At 35.8% G+C, this 19,814-nt stretch overlaps 3 protein-coding genes across 11 annotated transcripts in view; 2 read left to right on the top strand and 1 right to left on the bottom strand.

The window, feature by feature from the left end:
* Window positions 1–1,951: 1,951 nt before the first annotated feature.
* Window positions 1,952–10,273, top strand: Gish (gilgamesh). 9 transcript variants are annotated; one of them, XM_064072045.1, is made up of 11 exons: window positions 4,086–4,161; window positions 4,238–4,336; window positions 5,506–5,553; window positions 5,608–5,841; window positions 5,895–6,043; window positions 6,094–6,208; window positions 6,271–6,710; window positions 6,777–6,851; window positions 8,565–8,642; window positions 9,065–9,261; window positions 9,349–10,273. In XM_064072045.1, the coding sequence occupies exons 2-11, from the start codon at window positions 4,330–4,332 to the stop codon at window positions 9,398–9,400; spliced, it is 1,395 nt and encodes a 464-aa protein (XP_063928115.1). In that variant the 5' UTR covers window positions 4,086–4,161; window positions 4,238–4,329; the 3' UTR covers window positions 9,401–10,273. The 9 variants fall into 9 exon arrangements, with proteins under 9 accessions (XP_063928108.1, XP_063928115.1, XP_063928114.1 ...); XM_064072044.1 differs by lacking the exon at window positions 6,777–6,851 and having other exon boundaries at window positions 4,087–4,161; window positions 9,155–9,261; window positions 9,319–10,273; XM_064072036.1 differs by lacking the exon at window positions 6,777–6,851 and having other exon boundaries at window positions 4,089–4,161; window positions 9,319–10,273.
* A 514-nt stretch (window positions 10,274–10,787) lies between these two features.
* LOC135141373 (uncharacterized) lies at window positions 10,788–14,093 on the bottom strand. Its single transcript, XM_064072430.1, has 5 exons — window positions 13,783–14,093; window positions 13,415–13,596; window positions 12,591–12,772; window positions 12,325–12,525; window positions 10,788–12,276 (listed from the first exon to the last, which is right to left on the bottom strand). Exons 1-5 carry the CDS (start codon window positions 13,885–13,887, stop codon window positions 11,318–11,320), a joined length of 1,629 nt encoding a protein of 542 aa, XP_063928500.1. The 5' UTR covers window positions 13,888–14,093; the 3' UTR covers window positions 10,788–11,317.
* Window positions 14,094–15,655: 1,562 nt separating this feature from the next.
* The window catches only part of LOC135141794 (furin-like protease 1), a 109,934-nt gene continuing 105,775 nt past the window's right edge, over window positions 15,656–19,814 (top strand). Inside the window, exon 1 of the mRNA XM_064073241.1 lies at window positions 15,656–16,668. The gene's annotated coding sequence lies outside the window, so the exon portion shown is untranslated. The remainder of the gene's footprint in view (window positions 16,669–19,814) is intronic.

The raw sequence follows: 19,814 nt of genomic DNA on the forward strand, positions 1-19,814 counted from the left end.
TTAAACTTGTTTTCCGCTCAATTGACAAGGTTTTATAGTGGAATATGGTTGTAGGATTTTTTTCACTATATACCTGCTGCTTAAAAATGTGTTTGACTGAACGGTACAAATAGATGTTAATCATTAAATCTAGATGAAAACCGTTATGTTGTCAACAATTTTACAATTTTTTGTAGGAAAAATTACTCTAAAGTTGTCATGCCGGCGCTATGACGTCACGCACGTCACAACTTTTTCGAATAGACGAAACTATCTTGTTCAAACTTCCTAAATTTGTATCAAATAATCAAAAAGAGTAGTAGTGCTAGACATATAACATAATGGAATCGTATGGTTGTTTAAATAATTTCTATTTTTAATTAATAGAAGACTAGATAGCGAAATGACAGCTATATATGTCTGTCCTTTGTTTTCTAAAATTTTGGCAATTTTGTCGGAACTTTGTCTTTGACGGCACCCCTTACAAGTACTTTACTGTATGTACAAAGACTGCCACATTAGGAGTGCAAATGTTACGCCTTCATTCTTACCTTGCTTGAGACATTCGTTACGTTTCTCTTTCTCTTTAGAAAATATGACCAATTTGCCCTACCTTGCAGCAGCAATAATTTTCTAACCATCTTATAAATTTGCTTTCTGCGCCCCCTAGTGAGAAATAGCGCTACTATACTTTATATTTCTATTAACTGATTAGGTCTCTCATTTTCTGCGACCAATCAAAACTTTGATACAAATTTGATGCAATTGTAGCCACACCAGAATTATTATCAAACTTTATTTTATGATACGAAGATTACGAAAAGGTTTTTATCGATTCATCTTTATTTATTTAAAAAATTGTGAAATAACGTATTCTATAGTTAAAAATAAACTTCTGCGTATTTCGTTTCATTCAATAAAAAAAAATTGCCGCTCTATATTTATGCTTGGAACAATTTGAAAAGACGTTGTAACTGCTGGTGGCGCCATCTGCAGACTAAAACGGAGTATATTTAAATATTTGCCACGATTCGTGGCGCCCTCGGACGTCGAGTAGTACGTACTCTGTTATTTTCGTACGATATACACGAAGCGACCCTATTTGTCGTATGCAGGCCTCATTCCTTTCATTTTTATAATCACCTTTTCTGCCTACAAAGGAATTTTATCGATTATGGATCTGTTGCCGTATACTTTATCTACTTTGTGAGGAAATGCAGTTTACACGGTCTCTAAAAAATAATCACCACAGAAACATTAACTTGTTTGGAGAAGAGAAATAAGAAAATAGCAATAATAGCGTCTTATATTGTTACAGCGTCGTTAAGAGTGTCATAACTTTCTTCACAATGCAGAGGCATTGTTATTTTTATTTTCTTAACTGTTATTTGAAAAAAATCATGATTCTTTATTTCATAAGCATGTTTTTGCAATGTGATTTGACGTATCGATCGAATGACACTAAGCATTGAGTCAATCGAGCGTGAACGTGACTCTAAAATCTCGACGGGTTAATTCACGTAATCGAATTTTTACAAATTAGGAATTTGCTAGTTGGCTGGAAAACGTGATAGACGTATAGACAAACAAGATCGCAAAAACAAAAATACGATAGTGTTTCCAACAAACATGTAACTCAAATACGACGTTATCTGCACATGTTGAGCAAACATTTGTAAAATGCGTTATCCCTTCAATTTTGTCACCTGTCATACTAAAAACAACAAAAAAAGGTCGCGCTTGGCGCGTGAATTCAAAAATTGGCATAATCGTGTTGTTATAGTAACGGAACATATGATTCACCACGCCTCGAAAGTGGACATATTTCCCGTTTCCGGGGGAAAAGGGTGCCAGAAAAAGGGAGGCTGAGTGAGTTGAGTTGGAGTTTTCCCGAATCGGTGCATCTCTGGGGGAAATGCGAGGGAAAACATGAAAATTCGCTGATGTATTTTTGTGGAGAAATGACATATCGGAAACGTATTTTGCGCGCATGCGCAACGCAGATATGACCCGAAGTCAATGGTACGGCACACTCTCCGTCTCCGGGACGAGTGCGTGAAAATGGTGAATTCTTAGGCTCTGCGAACAAGTCGAGACTGGTTAATGTAGCGAAAGATAAAAGTCGGTTTATGTGGTGCTCCGGTAAGTGTTTGAGTGGCACAGATCACAGAAATCCCTAAATGACGTTGACCGGGTCTGAGTCAGTAATGGCGTTTTGCCGTTCACAGACCTAACCACGGCAGAAGATATTGAAATGACATTTCACAACATCCGATCAGCTTTTGCCTGCATCGGGAGGAATTTTTCAAGAAATTGTTAGTGCAATCGTGCGTCGCGACGCTTTCCCAACTCTTGTAGGCTTACGGAAATCTGTGTAATACACTGTGATACTAACAAAATGTGATATTATTTAGCGACTGAAATGAATTTATAAAAGTGCTTTCCTCCCAAAACTCCTATGCAGTGCTTTTCTTGGATAAAACAACCCGATTCATAGCATACATCGTGGTTTCGAGGGTGAGTACGGATCGACAGCAATATGCCTCCTACCTCCACCCGACGTTCGTTTTCGTAATCCTATCTAACCACCCTAGCTCGTTCCCGCTAAATTACTCTAATTTACTACGTAAATTATGTATGAATCATTTACAAACTCCCCACAGACTCGCTAACCATTCCAGCAAAACCCACAAATAAAAAGTTGGGTTATGTTCTTTGTCATAAATCCACACTATGGATACCTGTCATTTCGTGTTTATTTAGAATCCTGCGCTAAATGCGAAATCAAACAAAGCCCGACTAGGACCTTGTACTTGCCTCAACAATTTCCGTTATTTCTTATGTCTCTTTCCTCCTTTATCGCCGTAATCTCCTAATTGCCAACATTTATCTCCTCGACCGCATTAACAACCTTTTACGGCCATTTCATCCCATACAACCATACTTGCCAATTTATTATTTATCACAATAAACAACCATTTTCTTATCTCGTGGCTATATTTCCATTGTATTTCACTCATAATCTTTCTCTCCTCGATAAAGGCCCCACGTCATTCAAGTACGACTAATCCCAAATCTGCCCTTCTCCGCTTTGACCCAGATCAAAAACCGCTGCATTTCCGGCCCTTGCATTCCTCTAACCCTTGATTGATGTTCCTGACACACGTCCTTCTCGCGAGATAAAAATCGCGCTGCCGCGTGTGAGAAAAGGGCATCGATTGCATCACGAGCAGGGCGGAGGTCATTGCCTTTAATGTCTTGTATTGCGAACCCTAATTCAACTCTTTACCACCCGTTTTGGTGTCAAGCCATCGCTATAAAAATGAATGAAATCTCAAGGTTTCGCGTCGCCCTACCACATTCCATCGCATAAATACCGGGGTTAAAATTGATTTTTCACTATTCCTACCTTGACCACAAAATAAATTATTTTTCGCTTCTTTCCGACCTACTCCCAAAGGCGAATTATTATTTTATGCCGACCGGACACTTCCACCCTTTATTTATTTTCGAATGATATACCATGAACTGGGACGGCTATAAACTCTCAAAATTATTTCGGCCGAATTTACGACCGTGTTGCTAGGAACCCAGGACTATTTGTTTTATTAAAACTTCATAATGAAATCGTTGCGACCTTCACTTTATCGCACGTATTTCCAAGAAAATACGGCATTGCTCTAGTTATTTTCAACTAGACAGCCAATTATCATTTAATTATCACCGATCGACGATTACCTTAATCGCACCTGATCGAATTTTCACTCCGACGATTTGGGTATCTACCGATCCGACACGCTTACGGAACATCACATATTCCCTAATTACATTTACTTTTTATTTTATTTATTTATTTATATTTTTGTTTGAAATGTGTCACTCGAAATACAGGACACATTTTTTTATCATTTTTATCGTTTTTAGTTATTTTTCTAGTCATAAGTTTTCGTTCTTAAATCCGAGTTAGCTGTACCTGTTTTGCACATAGTGTATCGTTGTGTGTACAGTAAAATCTCGTTAATCCCTATATAAACCTATATAACAATTACATAACGTAGTATTAAAATTTATTTATTTATTTAAACCACATTTGTAAAACCGAGTCAACTTCAACGAACTGCACAAACTACAACGTTGCAGACTATTAATAATCCAAATCCGCCTTTTGGGGCTAACCTTTAGGTAAGTATTCTATTTCCACCGTTTACTAGTTTCCGCATTTTAACAACCCATTGTTAAGGTTGACTTGGTATTACAGAACATGTCCACTGCAATAATGAAACAAGATTCATTGTTCGTGAAGAAATCAGGGCATCTTATTGGCTCCGATAATATACCTGAGTCGTAATCATGTTGGGTATGACGCATTAGCGTAGTAGGGAGAGGGATTAACCAGATTTTACTCTCTACTTTGTAGTTGTATCATTCCAAAATTGTTTTCGCCTTTGCAACATACAAATCGTGAGACCGTATGGTGCGATCAAAACAACGCCATATTGTGAATTCACAGTACGCGATCACAACGATCAGTGATTATGATTACTGAATAAGAGCTACAACTGAACACTTTTTTATTTATTGAATAAACCAAGTAGAGTATAGACGAATGGTTGCATGTTGTAGATGCGAAAATAATGTAGTGCGAATGTAACCCATTGTACCTTTTTTTTTCCTTTTTCTTTTTTTTTCCAAGCAATTACATTTCCCTAGCAGAATGGTGTAAATGTAAACCCGACGACTTTCAATCAAAATACAAAAGATTCACTGAAGGTGATAATCCTTCGTGTTCGCTGTGTCCACCCTTGACAAAGTTATCATTTTGCTATCTTCTGTTGAGGCAGTTGGACGCAAGGTATGCTCTGTTCAGTGTTCGGGATTATGTTTGTTTCTAAGCATGTTGTATTTATTTGTTTTTTGTCTAATCTCATGTAAACTGTAAGCTTGTGCCGGCGTACATTACCGCGTACGTATTATATTGTTTTTTGCGCGATGGAATGTGTATGGTTTCGACATACAACAGAACGATGTCAAAACACAATCAGAAGCCCTAAAATAATCTATAAATCAGATTTGAGACGTTACGTAACCTTGATATGTTAACACCACGAAATCGATAATTTTAACGTGCGGTGGTTGAAATTGGCAGAAGGATTCACCGAACGTCATATTGGTATGGAAACGTGAGAAAGAAAATGTGCTTTTGAGAGCAATTAGGGTTCGTATGGAGTTGGATTTATTGAAAATGTTTGCATTATCTTAAGAAAATAATAGCTCACTGATTACGGAGATAAGATAATATTATTTGATTGAACGTGATGTCAAAAATGTTCACTTTTTAATCGCGGATTTGACGTCATCGTATAATAAAATAATTTTAATTGTAACCTCGGCAAGAATTTATGAAACATAACCCGTGACGTGATTTCGGTATGGTCACCCTTGTTCTATGTAAAGAGCTTTGACACGTGACTTTAATAACAACGATGTTGACTCATTAGCTTGTGTTATAATTAAATATTTTTCTAGGTATAGCCATGGACAAAACGGATCAGAAAAAGAACTCTAAACGTCATGGTTAGTGTTTGATGCGTTTATTTTTGTTTTTTGTTTTTTATTGTAACGTTGTAGGCACCAGCGAGTCTCATGCGACGCGCCATATCGCCAACTCTAGTTCGGGAGTTTTAATGGTGGGTCCAAATTTCCGAGTTGGAAAGAAAATAGGCTGTGGAAATTTCGGCGAATTACGCCTAGGAAAAAATCTTTATAATAATGAGCATGTGGCGATTAAAATGGAGCCCATGAAATCGAAAGCTCCACAGTTACATTTGGAGTATAGATTTTACAAGTTTTTGGGTAGCCATGGTAAACTAACGCACGATTTATTTACGTTGGGTCTAAAATTAATTTATTTGCAGAAGGAATTCCAGACGTTTATTATTTTGGTCCTTGCGGGAAATATAACGCTCTGGTGATGGAGTTGCTCGGCCCTAGTTTAGAGGATCTTTTCGACATGTGCGACCGAAAATTTTCTTTAAAGACTGTTTTAAAAATAGCGATACAACTAGTAAGTGGACCAGAATGACGACAAACACCCTCTAATCCCTCCACTTGCAGCTGCACAGAATTGAGTATGTACATAGTCGACACCTTATTTATCGGGATGTTAAACCTGAAAACTTTCTCATTGGCCGAAGTAGTACAAAACGCGAAAAAATTATTCATATTATAGGTAAGCTCCGAAAACGACGAAACCGGTCCGTGACGAAGCCACTCAACGTCATCTGTTTGCAGATTTTGGTTTAGCTAAAGAATACGTGGAAATGGAAACCAATAAACATATTCCATATAGAGAACACAAATCTTTGACCGGAACGGCACGGTATATGTCGATAAATACGCATCTTGGCAAGGAGCAATCTCGCCGTGACGATTTAGAGGCTTTAGGCCATATGTTTATGTATTTCTTGAGAGGATCTCTTCCATGGCAAGGACTCAAAGCGGACACGCTGAAGGAGCGATATCAAAAAATAGGTGATACGAAAAGAGCTACACCTATAGAAGTACTATGCGAAGGTCACCCGGAAGAAATGGCAACTTACCTTAGATACGTACGACGTTTAGATTTTTTCGAAACGCCCGATTACGAGTATTTACGAAGTCTCTTTCAAAATTTGTACAACCGTAAGGGCTACCCGGACGATAACGAATTCGACTGGTCGGGAAAAACCATGGTGAGTACACGTCGATGTTAACGAAAACGGACCTTAACAACGTCAACGTGACGATTGTTTACGCAGCCTGCAAATTTGTACGTTCTGCAGCAAATGAGGCACGCACCCCCTTCTAACGTTATCAAAACTAAATCGGCAAAGGTAAATGTAGCAATTTCGAACGCTTTTGGTCCTGTAGAAGCTCGAAGTAACAACTCGATCCAATTCTCAGACACACTTTTCTTATGTTGATGGAGTTCTAATTAGATTTTCCCGCAAATTTGCATTTTAATTTTCTGCTAGATTACATTTTGTGCAATAATAAAGTGTGGGTTTGCGCCTGCGTCGTCGCATCGGCGACAGCGAAGACTGCGGTTGCTAAATAGTTCGATTGGAAAAAATGCGTTATCTATTCCATTTGCATTTAAATTTGTTTGCAAAATTTCGAGAAAAATTAACATTTAAATAGATTTCTATATACGGGTTATTTTCTCTTTAAAATCAATACCGATACGCAACATTGGCACTGGGTGCGTGCATTTTTGATGTCTTAAATTATTTATTTTTATTTTTGCTAATGGCGGCTGTTACACGAGAAATGGCAGTAAAGGGAAAATTTATTTCTACTTAAACAAACACATTAATCGTTTACTGTTTTTTAACGTACTTAATTAACATGTACATATACAGTGTGACGAACGTACTCATTTAAACACAATACGAAATACAAGACTGATAAAAATTAATCTAATTTTCACCAAGTCTACAATTATTACACAAAGGTCAATTACGCTTGTGAGTAATTCATTTCAATTCTTACGATACGATAAAATTGATTCTGTATTTTTTCGACTTTTACTTTACTTAATTTAAGTAGTCCTGTTCCAGTTGCAGATATTTAAAGTGGTTACTTAGTATTCCTCTGCGTAACCATTCTTTATTGACAACTGACCTTAGACACTATCATTTAACTAAATAAACATTTTACTTGATCTTTGACACAATATTTACTCGTGACGTGTGGCATTTGTGAGAACTATCCGTTTTAAAAACCATTCCGTAAAAGCATAAAATTAACTGTAAGAACGAACATGGTCATTTTATTGGTTTATTTATGTGGCAACTGGTTAAGTAAGTAATGCAGGACATTCCGCGACCTTTGTTTATTTTGGTTTTTCACAACCGACGATAAATTTAAAACGTCAAATGTCATTCTGTTCGTACTAAGAAGTCGTACAGGTCACGCTGTATTGTAAGATTACCAGCGTATTTTGAGAGTTTATTCATCGTTTTTATTTTTAACATACAATAACTTTATTAAGCTAAATATGACACGTGTTTATCATGACTAGGGTTATTTTTATTCACAGAATGTGCTGCTAAAATTTCCGTACTTAATTGAAGTACACTTTGTATAATTACGTGTTCCTTCCGTATTGATATGTACTAAAACATATTGCTACCTCTCTCTTACACATACAAATTAAGTGTAAGTGGGTGTTGTAATATGTGATTGTTGAATTATGTAACCCAATTTAATAGGTGAAGAAGTTTATTGTTAATAATGTATGGCAGCATTTTTACCTACACTACGTTCTATTTTGAAGAGGTATAATTTACCAAATTTACAAAATTACTGGCTTAAGAGGAATACAGTGGAAACGTCAATAATCACGATCAATAAAAAATGAGTAGAACGTGATTAATTTGTTTTTCTTAATTATAAGGTGTATATTTTTATTTTAACAAAGTTTTACGTTTTGTAGTCATGTGCAAGCTGCGGTCAATGTGTTGTATCTTAATTTAGACACCATAATACAATAATGATCAATAAACCCCAATCCTGTACTACAACCGTGCCGTCATATTTTACAGAGTACTCCTGTTGGTTCTCTACAGACTACAGCGCATGAAGTAGTTGTATCACCAAACCGAGAGAGGCATTTAACTAAGGTATAGTATGATTTGAAACTCTTTAACTTCTTTCTACATGAATGAAAATCTATTAATTGTATTGAAAGTGTTCCGCTGAATGGCAGTCCAGCATGGTTACCAACCTCGCATGTAAATAAATAACTAACAGTCACTAAATTGAGCGTCACTGGGACTGCACATCTCATTTTTGATAAAACCACGATTTATTAATAAAACTGTGTTGTTGTTGTGTGTACCCATATACCGAGTTAGTTGTCAATCAAAACTGTGACGACATGTTGCTTGTGACGTGATCACGGTGTGAGAAAGATGCATTTGTGGTGTATGAGATGTATGTGATTGTGAGTACGTGACGTGGCCTTGGCTGGCCTGACCCTGCTTCAGCCTTGTGTGTGACAATAACCGAAGTGCATTAACGATTAAAGTTGAATCCTTTGTAGACGACTAGTAAAGCAAATGCATGGCCTGAAGCTTCGAAGCAGAGTACGTTGGGCAACTTGACGCCAGCTGACCGTCACGGTTCTGTACAGGTTGTAAGTTCTACGAATGGCGAACTGAACGCCGACGACCCCACGGCCGGACACAGCAACACTCCGATCACTCAGCCTCAGGAAATAGAGCTTCTCGACGAAACTAAGTATGTATATCGTGGAGTTCCGTACCATTGTATATTTATTCGTTTTCTTTTTTTAAGAAAAAGAATATGTGTGTGGTTGTCTTTTAGGTGCTGCTGTTTCTTTAAACGAAAGAAGAAGAAAGGTGTGCGCACTAAATGACTACAATATAGCGAGACAGACCAACATCTCACACTATTGCCGTGTGGACATAGTAGTGCTGCAACACTTAATTGACTATGTTAAAATGAAGACTTTTGTCAACTTGTTACGTTGTACTATTTAAATAGCTAATTTAGGTTAGCCTTAATTTAATATAAGTTAGTTTAAGTCATACCATATCTGTGAACGTCTACGGAAGCCTTACTCGTCCTCGGTTCTGTACTTTTTCATTTATATTTTTAATCTTAACTAGTTTGTCGCTATTTATTATTTACCAAATACTACGTTGTATGATTATTTGACTTAGTGTAGTGTGTGTTCTAGTAAACATTTAACATATTATTTTTATCTATGAATGAGAATATGTTGATTTTTGCGAGTAAGGCCGAGTTTTAGTATGTTTGATAAGGGATGATTCTTACTGAACAATGTAAATTGAATATTGAGGTGTAAATAATCTAACAGCCTTCACCGCATTTACAATTGTTTGGAACACGCGTCATTCTTAACGCCAAATTTATTATTACTATTTTTTAAAGCTTGCTGTTTCAGTTTGTATATAGAATGTTCGCATGTTGAACGTTAAAATATTTAATTCGCAGCCTTTTTTCCTTTTTTTATATATACATATATATTAGCACGTTCAATATGGGGACCTGAGGAATTTTAACGTAAAGTTGTGATTTAATCGTTGTATAAATTTGCTTTGTTGTTGATCTCAAGTAAAAATTGATCGACTGCTTAACTCTTCTTTCAACCAAGAGCAGCCTGCAAGTTTGCTATATGAATTCAAAAACTTGTGGTACTGCTTCATACCAACATTTGATTTTAATTTCTTTTGTGGCTCGTATAAATATAGAATGTTAGAACACAGTGTTTTCTTATTTCTAAAACCCTTTTTTTTTTGTTTTTTGTTAAACTCGGCGAACTCTAAAATTTCAACTTTATGTAAATAAAGCAGAAATTATGGATGTATTATAATTGATTCCATTTTTATCTTCCTACAGTTTTAAAATTATTGTAATATGTATAAATTGTTGAACTCAAATTAATAAAAGATCCATGCTATACTCTGTAGTTTCCTTTGTTTCAACAATAAAGTTTACTAAATATCCACGATATTGACAAATTTTGGTTCTACGGTTAAAACAAATTGACAAATTACCATGTCACTCGCCATATTGTTCGAAAACGACAATCATTTTAGTCATATATAACAATGGACACTTTGGTGACCTTGAATGAACGTACATTTGGGAACAGCGTGTACGTGTATACCATCAACTGACTCATTTAAAATTTTGTTTTTTCGTGTCAGTTATGCAACTGACATTTTAATTCCAGTAACTTCCAATTACGAGTGAGTTTTTTATCAATAAAACAACAATTTGCAACATACATTTATTAGTAATTTAAGACATTACATAATAAACCATGTTTTGATAACGTCTATATAGAAATAGGATGGAAAATCCTATTCATAAAAATCTGTCTGAAAAAAACTTACAACTGAATAAATACAATAACAATCTCATAGATTAAAATTCACAGTCTATTTTAGTACACTTTTCAAATCTGAACACTGCCAAACTCTTCAAATTATACAGATATCTTTCTTGCAACGGATTCATGGGTAACGGTGTGGTATTGGAATGCAAACTTTTAAAATCTATATGAAAATAATAAGTTACTTTCCACCAGCCACGTGATTAAAAAGTAACACACATTTAATATATGTATATATAAAAAAGGAACTATCACACTATAAGACAACTAAATTAATTATTCAAGCTTGGTTATGACTCATGTGAATTCACTGAAACAATTGTAAGACACAAATTGCAAAATGTAAAAGAACTGCAAACTATTACATAACCAGTTAAAATACATAGTTTAAAATGAAGCATGAAGACAAATTTATTTATCCTTACTCTCCCCCACAGCATTTTTATGAACAGTAGTAGTAGTAATAACTTTCCCCAAAGGTACAAAGTTCTCGTCGTTTTGATGATAGTGTTCATCGACAAGTTTCATCTTCTTGGTAGGCGGTTCAGAGTTGGTCGTGACAGTGCCGCCATCTAAGTCATCGATATCCGGCTCAATGAACCCCTTCTTGTTCTGAAACCCGCCATAGTCGGCATCAAAATACGACCCCAACTCGCTCTTATTGAACAAATTCTTGATGTTCCTCACCAACGAGTTAAAGAAATTGTCATCAGAATTATCCCGCTCGAAGTTCATGTTCTCGTACTTGCTTTCCATCTCTTCAATAGCCTTGAAGAACTCGTTCTCGGTGTTGTTCTCGTTGTCAACACCGTCTTCATCTTTGTTGAAAATGAAGAACTCTTCCATGTTGAGCCCGTCGTCTTCTACCTTCTTGGTCGACAGGAGAGATCTGCTGATAGTTACCTGTTCTTGTTCTGTAGATAACTCTTTATTCATTTGTGACAAACGAATGTTGGGGAGGGAAACCAACAGAACTGACAGCATGACGATCATGAGACAGGTAGAAGGTGTGGCTTTTGACGACGTTGAATTGAATATCAACGACTGTAGTTTGTTAATGTGCGCCATCAACGTCTTGTTTTTCTTCTGCAACTCCTTCACCCTCTGCATCAAGTTTCTGTTTTCTTCGGAACCCCGGCGGACTCTCTCTTCCAGTCCGTCGACGTACTCCTTTTTGCGCTTACGGGAATCTTGGGCTGAGATCTTGTTGCGGATTTTTCGCCGTATGCGCTTCAACTCTCTGTCTTCTAATTTGGTCAAGGGGTGGTAGGCAGGTAGCTGAATTCCTTCTTTGTCCAATAGACGCTTCTCTTCTGAAGTTAGCTTCACCTCGGATAGCTCCCCCACGGGCACCGTAGGTTCTGGCTCCTCTAAAAAATACTAATAGAGTGAGTTTTACACGAATTGGGATAGTAAACCTTTAAGTCTAGTTGGTTCCACTTTACGTCTACATACTGAACTAGTTGGAAGAGTAGTTACATGGATTCTCTCGGTTTTTAACTCACTAGCGTTAAGAATTTTTATACTTTTTAAACCATAAGGGAGTATTACCGGCTTGCCGTTGGTTGTCAATGACTGGACTTTCAGGATTTGCTTTTTCCCGATTTTTTTAATAGGAGCTAGAAAGGACAAACTTGGTAAATCCAGTGCTGACTGCGGACCCATGTTGGGCGACAATACTCACTGTTAATTATAGGTTTATTGATAATCTTCTTGTTGGCGGGGTTTTGTATAATGATTTTCGTTCTCGGTTTTGGTGGATTTATAATGACAGGTGTGGGTTCAATTTCAAAACTATTTTGTACGGGTTGTAGAAAATCAAATAAGGAATCATCAATAGCATCCACCGTTCTGAGTGGAGAAACCCTACAAAGGAAAAGATCACCTTCCACAAAAGGATCTCCAAATGGGAATGTTTGTAAGGTTGTAATTTGTGTTTGTGGCAGTTTAGGTTCAATGTCCAAAGGGAGTCTGAGGTAAACAAAGAAAGTATCCAGCGGGCGAGTAAATAAAAATATGTATTTTGATATTTGAAATGAGGCAGTTTGCGATAATGACTTGTTCGCAAACATTGTTCTATGTTTGTGACAATAAATTCGGAAACTTATGTAAAGATTTAACATAACATTAGACTCACAATGTCAACATTGCATGCTAAATATGCCGGTTAATGAAAAACCGAAGAACGTGTTGACTCGTTTCTGAACACCAAGACATATTGCATAGTGCAAACAAATGTCACGTATACTGATAATCAAATCCAAAATTACGTAACTACGAAATTGGCATTTTGAGAATTCAGGAAACATGGTGTTCCAAAAAAACATGGTTTGTTTGTAGTTTAGAATACGAGATGTGAAAGTGGGACACGATTCTACTTCCATATGGTTACGGCGTGGTGCTGGTACATCTAACCTTAAAATCTGTTCATGGTTTTTGATAGTCTGGTTGTTTGAAGAGTATTTTCGCTATAAGTGGATTCATATTGAACTGGCGTAAAATACGTACGACTCATCTGTAAAAATGCTGCTCCTTTCGCTCTCAGAAATATCATTTCTTGGCGAAATATAGCCATCTATGTGTGAGCTCGTGTCGCTCGAAGCAGTGTTGAACTCTTCGGCCGAACTGTTAAGAAAGTCGTCTTGGATTCCATTTTCCACGGACCTAATCGTATCGAAAAAATCCGAGCTCTAGAACAAATTTATGAAGGTCAAAGATTTGGTTTTATGAAATAATAAAAGCATAGTGCGTTCACGGTGCTGCTTATTGACCTTTAAATCCTTGTTTAAGATAATGAGATAAGAAAAATTTATTAGTGCCGTTTCGCAACGTTAGGCGTAGACGGTATATTTTTCGGCGGAAAACCGCAAACTAACCATGAATTCGTTGTTGTCGTAATTCAGCATAACATCCACATTCTCCATTTCATTGTACCGCCCATCGTCAGCCTTAAAAATCTGGGAGAGGTCCGGGTTAAACATTTTGCATTATCTTGAGGTATTTGACGGGAATTGCACTTTTCACGCACTTAAAACTAGAACTGTACAAGTTTGCGCCCGAATTTTGCAATATGTTACGCCGCACACTTCGATGTGAAAGCCATGACAGCCAGCGTGGAATTAATGACGTCACTAGACAGGTTTACCCCGTCTGTTCTCTTTCCCTACTAGTCGCGCATAACCCAATGGTGAGTTCGGCGTTGCATACCTACTTCAACCGAAATATCGCTATCTGGTGCGATTCGATTGGTCAAGGGCGTGGTGGGGGCAGCTCCCCCTCCCGGCGCCATTATCCGCGCTCTCGCTCGCACAGCCTTCTCGCAATAATTGACAATCGACTCAGTTGTAATTTGGGAAGTACAGGGTGGGTTATTCGAAATTTATGTTCGAAATCGTAAAAACGCTGGATTGTTAGCAGCGATGACTTTAAACTGGAAATGTTTTCCCGGGAATAAAAAAACTTTTGTAAAAGCATAGTTTGAATATGTCCCAATCTTTTTAAACTTTGGCACAAATCCAGTACTTTGTCAAGTATAAAAACTCAAGCTGGGGAAAAGGATTACGCTGCAGATCTTAAAATTAAGTTTAAATCCACTAAATCACGACCCTGAATTTTACTCGCCGCCTCATAGATACGCTGCAATGAATTATTCTCACACTTTTTTTTTCTCTCTCGCGTTAATTGACTTTTGAAAATCGCTAATGGAAAGGTGGGTTGCGATACAGTCAAACACAAAAATCCCTTCTCAAATGACGTTCTCTCGTTAATTATAACTAGAAATCGACGCCTATCTATACTCACAATTTCTATCTTTTTTTTGTTCGATAAGTGAAACTCAGGTCATTAAGTCATTAAAAACTGATAGTACTCAAGAAGGTCATATCTGATAGCTACACTTCTATATTTACTTAAAAGCGTCGTCAAGGTTTTCGATGACACTGATGCGAAAAACGAAAAACAATAAATAATTCTCGCAACTTTTTGTTTTGAGACGATGTGTTTATGCGACCTCGACTCACTATAAAATAAAAATATCCAGGGATTTTCCGCAGCACTTCGCATCAATATATTAATTTGAAGTGAACAACCTAACACAAAAAATGTGATTTACATTTAACATTAACAACGGGGTGAAAATAAATCAAAGCGTAAATCAGCAGGTATTCATAACGTAGCACCAAGGCCTGAATAGGCAACCTATTATACACGTAGTTGAATCGCATTTGATCTACTCTTATCACCACGGACAATATTTTACCAAAATTAATTACTTTGTTGATAAAGTAATTGACTTTGAAGTAAAGAAATTGACACTAACGTTTTATACAGTTACATTTTGGTAAAAACTGACGCCAAATCAGTCGCAAAATTGCTAATTGACATTGTAAATATTGCTTTTGCAATTAGCAGCATAGAAGCAATCGTGAGTTCGTGACGTGTTAACTCAGTAAATTAATGAAATGAGCTTGTGGAAAATTATAAAATGACGCACTTTTATTATGAAGCAAATATTACTTATTTAATTGCGTTGTCCACGCATATTGATAAAATTTAAAAAAAGATGGCAATTATCTCTGAGTGCTTTGCTGTGTATTTACCGTGTTAATTTATTTATGAGTGTGATTATATATGAAGCAATTTTTTAAGCATACATGTATGTATTTGTTGAAATGTTGCTCATAATTTTAATTTGCTACGTTTTTCTGCGTTTTATTATCTTTGTTAGTGCGACTTTTACTTTCCAAGCGTAAACTTTCCGTGTGTCTGTCATCCGTCGTCCGTTTATCGTCTACAGACGATTTTATTAGACAACTAACGTCTGAAACTAATGGGCCGATTGTTGTGGTGTTTTAGACTTGTTTTAAGAATATTGTGTAAATAGTAGACGCTCACAAATTTGTCTGGTCCGCCCCACCAAAAACTTGATGACGTCATTTCAAAACAAACAGAAATACAGTGTTACGCCTGGAACAATAGTTGTGCAAATAACGAAATGTGTGTTCTACAAAAAATCAAATCTGTTCTTTTTTTGCCCATAGTTGCGTTCTTTCTTATCTGAATGCTTTTTTAATTCCGTTTACTGTTAGTTACAAAATGGTTGACTGACACTTCTACAATACGCAATAATATTCAGGCTATTGCCTAAGTAAAATGTTGTATAAAACAAACTTATCGAGTTTTCATTTTTTGCGGTGAAATTTATTTTCTTTTTGATAAGCAACAAAACAAATGGAAAAGTACTAATACTATTTGTCATCACGGTATTGTTGACCAAGTTTGATGGTTGTTACGCTATAATACTTAAATAAAACTATGATCCGATAAGGACAACTGAAGTACAGCTTTGTCTAAAATCGTGTTCATTCGTTACCTATCTGATTCTGTATTTAGATATTTATTTTTTATATGAAATACACACGGTTGTTTCTAACAAAGTTTTGGTTGTGACGAATTATTTTGGAAACGTCCATGACTGTAGCTGTAGGGCTTGTTTTGTATATCTTTCTGAAATTTCCGATGTATTTTCTTATGAGTTATAATTCGGGAAAAAATAAAGATATCTAAAACACATAAATAAAGTACAATATTACCCTCCTCTTATCGGTTACACACATGCATATTTTAAAAACTATATAGTCCATACATTTTAAAACCAATATACATAATCTTATCGAGAACAAACGTAGTGCAACGATCTTCCGGTGTGCACGTATAGGTTCAAAGTAGCCCTAGTGTAGGTCAACAAGTTTAAATGGTGGAAGGTAAGGTTATAATTTTTATATTGTGATCATTTTGAAGTGTGTGTGTGTGTGTGTTATTTGCAAAAAAGAATTTTTAATTACGCCTAAAACGAGTTCAACGTTAAATTTAACCAACATAATACTGCTATTATAATAATTGTCATCAAACAAACTAAAAATATTTCGGTGTGCCCAGACGCTCTGATACGCCATTGGCTTTGATTAAACAAGTGACAGGTGCGTGTGTAAATATTTTAATCACTAGTTTCATGCATAAATAGGATATTTATGTCCCAGTGCATCGTGTTTATTAAAAAAAAACTTGTTTTCATGCAAAGCATATTTTAGTTCACTGATAAAACAATGTAGTTATTTATCGATTCCATGCTACATTCAAACTCAGGTAAGTGTTGTATATATTTACGTGTAGTATAATTTAAATTAATAGCTTCTAGCAATTTAGGCAAGTTAACTAATGGGTACTAATAACTATTTAGAATAGCTGCATGTAAATTATGTGGAGTTTTTATTACCCGTTTACTGGTTTCACAGACGTAAATCATAATAAGGGTAAAATCAGTACAGAACGCGGAAGCACACAATGGATATCGGAATTTCTCTTTACTTTTCCCGTTTAAAGCTGAATTAAAAAATATTCGGCGAAATGTTTCTCCACTTATAAAATACGTGTTTCTAGCACAAAATACAATATTTTAATCTGTGTTTATCTTCTTCAAGATTTATAACCTTGATTTATTTTTGTGGCGCAGCACGTGTACAGTGTTGTTACTTTTCTAGTTTCCATGGATACTGTGGACATCAAAACGAACTACAAAAAGAGTAGTGAGATTCAGAACTGTTTCCACGGACCATGCAGAATAATGACGTCATGAAATTGTTAGGCGGAAACGGGAGACCTACTTTTTCATATTCTAGACGTTACGAATCATCAGGAAATAAAAATTTGATTTAACGAAAAGAATTATTAATTCTGTTGGGGGCAATAACGCCTGTCGTATGTCAAGTTTAACTACACTTTGCTTTGTGCTTACAACAGGTTTTGTGTAAAATCGCACTTTAATCAGGTTTCTTTGTAATAGAAAAGTATTCCGTCTGAATAAAGACAATCTATACATACCCCAACAGTCCCCGTGTTTATCTTTCGCAGTTGAAATTAGTTTGCGCTCCGTTATTATTTCACCGTCAATGTGATTGTGTACATTACTGTACGTGCGTAAGTAACGTTAAACTTGGTAATGATGGCGTTAATATTGCCATTTGTTTTTACTGCATAGTTCCGGAACGACCCGTATTTGATCCTACGCGAATCGATACGTAACCTTTAAAGTCCTTATTAATTATTTATGAAAGATGTGCTTCTACACAAAAAAGAAAGTCGTCTTATTTCTAATGGGCACGTTCTTTCAAAGTTTGTTTAATCCTCTTTCGGAGTTTTTTTTTAATTTTTCGGCGTATTGGAACAGTGTCGTTAACGTGGAGGTATTAACGACCTTTTTAATATATAAATAGAGCTTTATTTTATTAATAAGGCGGGTTTCTGTTTTAGTATCCTATTTAATTGAATCTACAGCATAAAATGTTTTACTAATATAATTTGTAGGGTCTTATTGTGCTCGACAAACAAAGGAGTCTTAAATTAATTGTTACGCATGTAGAGTTTTATTTGCAAAGGTGGTTACCAGTTTTTGTAGGCTCTTTGTGAGCAAGAAATAAAAACTGTTTGTTATTTTATATTTTACATAATTACTAAATTCGTTATCTTGTCGTCTACAACAGCATCCACGTTCTACCAATTCTTAACCTAACTTTTTCACAGTTTAACAACATCGTCGTTGTAAAGTGACACTTTAGAGGTAGATCTACCAAACAACAAACTGTGTAGTCACATCTTAATCCATGCGCTTATCATTTTCGGTTTTCACAATTGTGCTGCTATACACTGATTAATTATTATCTTAGATTTTATTATTCGAGATAGCGATTTGCCACAACACAAACAATGCCTTCAAAATTTCTCAATTTCGATATAGCTATAAATTTCCATCTTTACAATTAAGCAATTCATTTGAATATAAAGGTTCTGCGGGCGACAGTGGCTAATTTTATAACAGTTTTGATGACGTTCTAACACGCGATTTAACGTGTCATTAAATTCGGCTTTATCAAATGTCATTGTCTTCACTAATAAGCGCAGTATTGGTTTCGATTAGTCCATCAAATAAGATGAACCACTGCCTACGAAACAAAATCTAGGTTATTATTTTTATCAATGCGTGAATAATAGTAATTTTTTTATATCTCCTCTGATTATTATCGAAACTTTGACAAGATTCTCGTGTTCATTATTTGCCCGATCGGGCCGCCAGTGTAACTGCGTCTTAACCCATAACGACGAAACATGATCTTCTAAGCCTTACATGAGTAATTTAATAATGAACCACACATGTCAAGCTTTTCGAATTAGTTTTTAATATATGGTGGATTATTAAATCAGCTTGTGGCCCTAGTCGAATGAAGTAAAAAATAATAAATTTGTGTTGGCACAGAGCAATTAATTCGCGTCGTGTTTTCGCTGTCGGGATAGTTATTTCATATTTTTTATCCACTTTAGCAAAATATAGCTCGCGTCTCTGCTAATGCGTGAAACTTTGAAATACGTTATACGTAACCATAAATAAAGCAAGATCGTTCTGTTTTTAAAACTGTCGCAAAAACGATTGTCGTTTGTTTGGTGTTAATTAGTAATTTATATGTGTGTAATGTGATATTCAAAACAAACAAAAGTTGCCAGTTTCCGACTAGTAAAGTTCAAGATTTTATTTAGATCATTGATTTTATGTGAAAAGTTAATCGTCTGAAGACAAGAAAAAATTATATATGTTGCGGCGAGCGCAGCGAGCTCCGTCCAATATGTTCAGTAATATTAAGTTACATGCAAGAAAATCTCTGAACGAAAATTACATGTGGATTATAATGCCGTGTTATTTATAATTTGTTATTACATGTCATGCAATTTTCATGTTCAGCATGATAATTATATAAATAGTTTTGTAAAACGCAATAATACAGTGACGTGACTTTTCACCAGAAGACTCACAATCTTAACTTTTATTAATTAAAGCTGACTTACTTCAACAATGAGTTTT

The sequence above is a fragment of the Zophobas morio genome, unplaced genomic scaffold, assembly GCF_036711695.1.
Source record: "Zophobas morio isolate AGI-343-1 ecotype UQ-CSIRO unplaced genomic scaffold, CSIRO_AGI_Zmor_V1 ptg000044l, whole genome shotgun sequence".
In the NCBI taxonomy this organism is placed as follows: Eukaryota; Metazoa; Arthropoda; class Insecta; order Coleoptera; family Tenebrionidae; genus Zophobas; species Zophobas morio.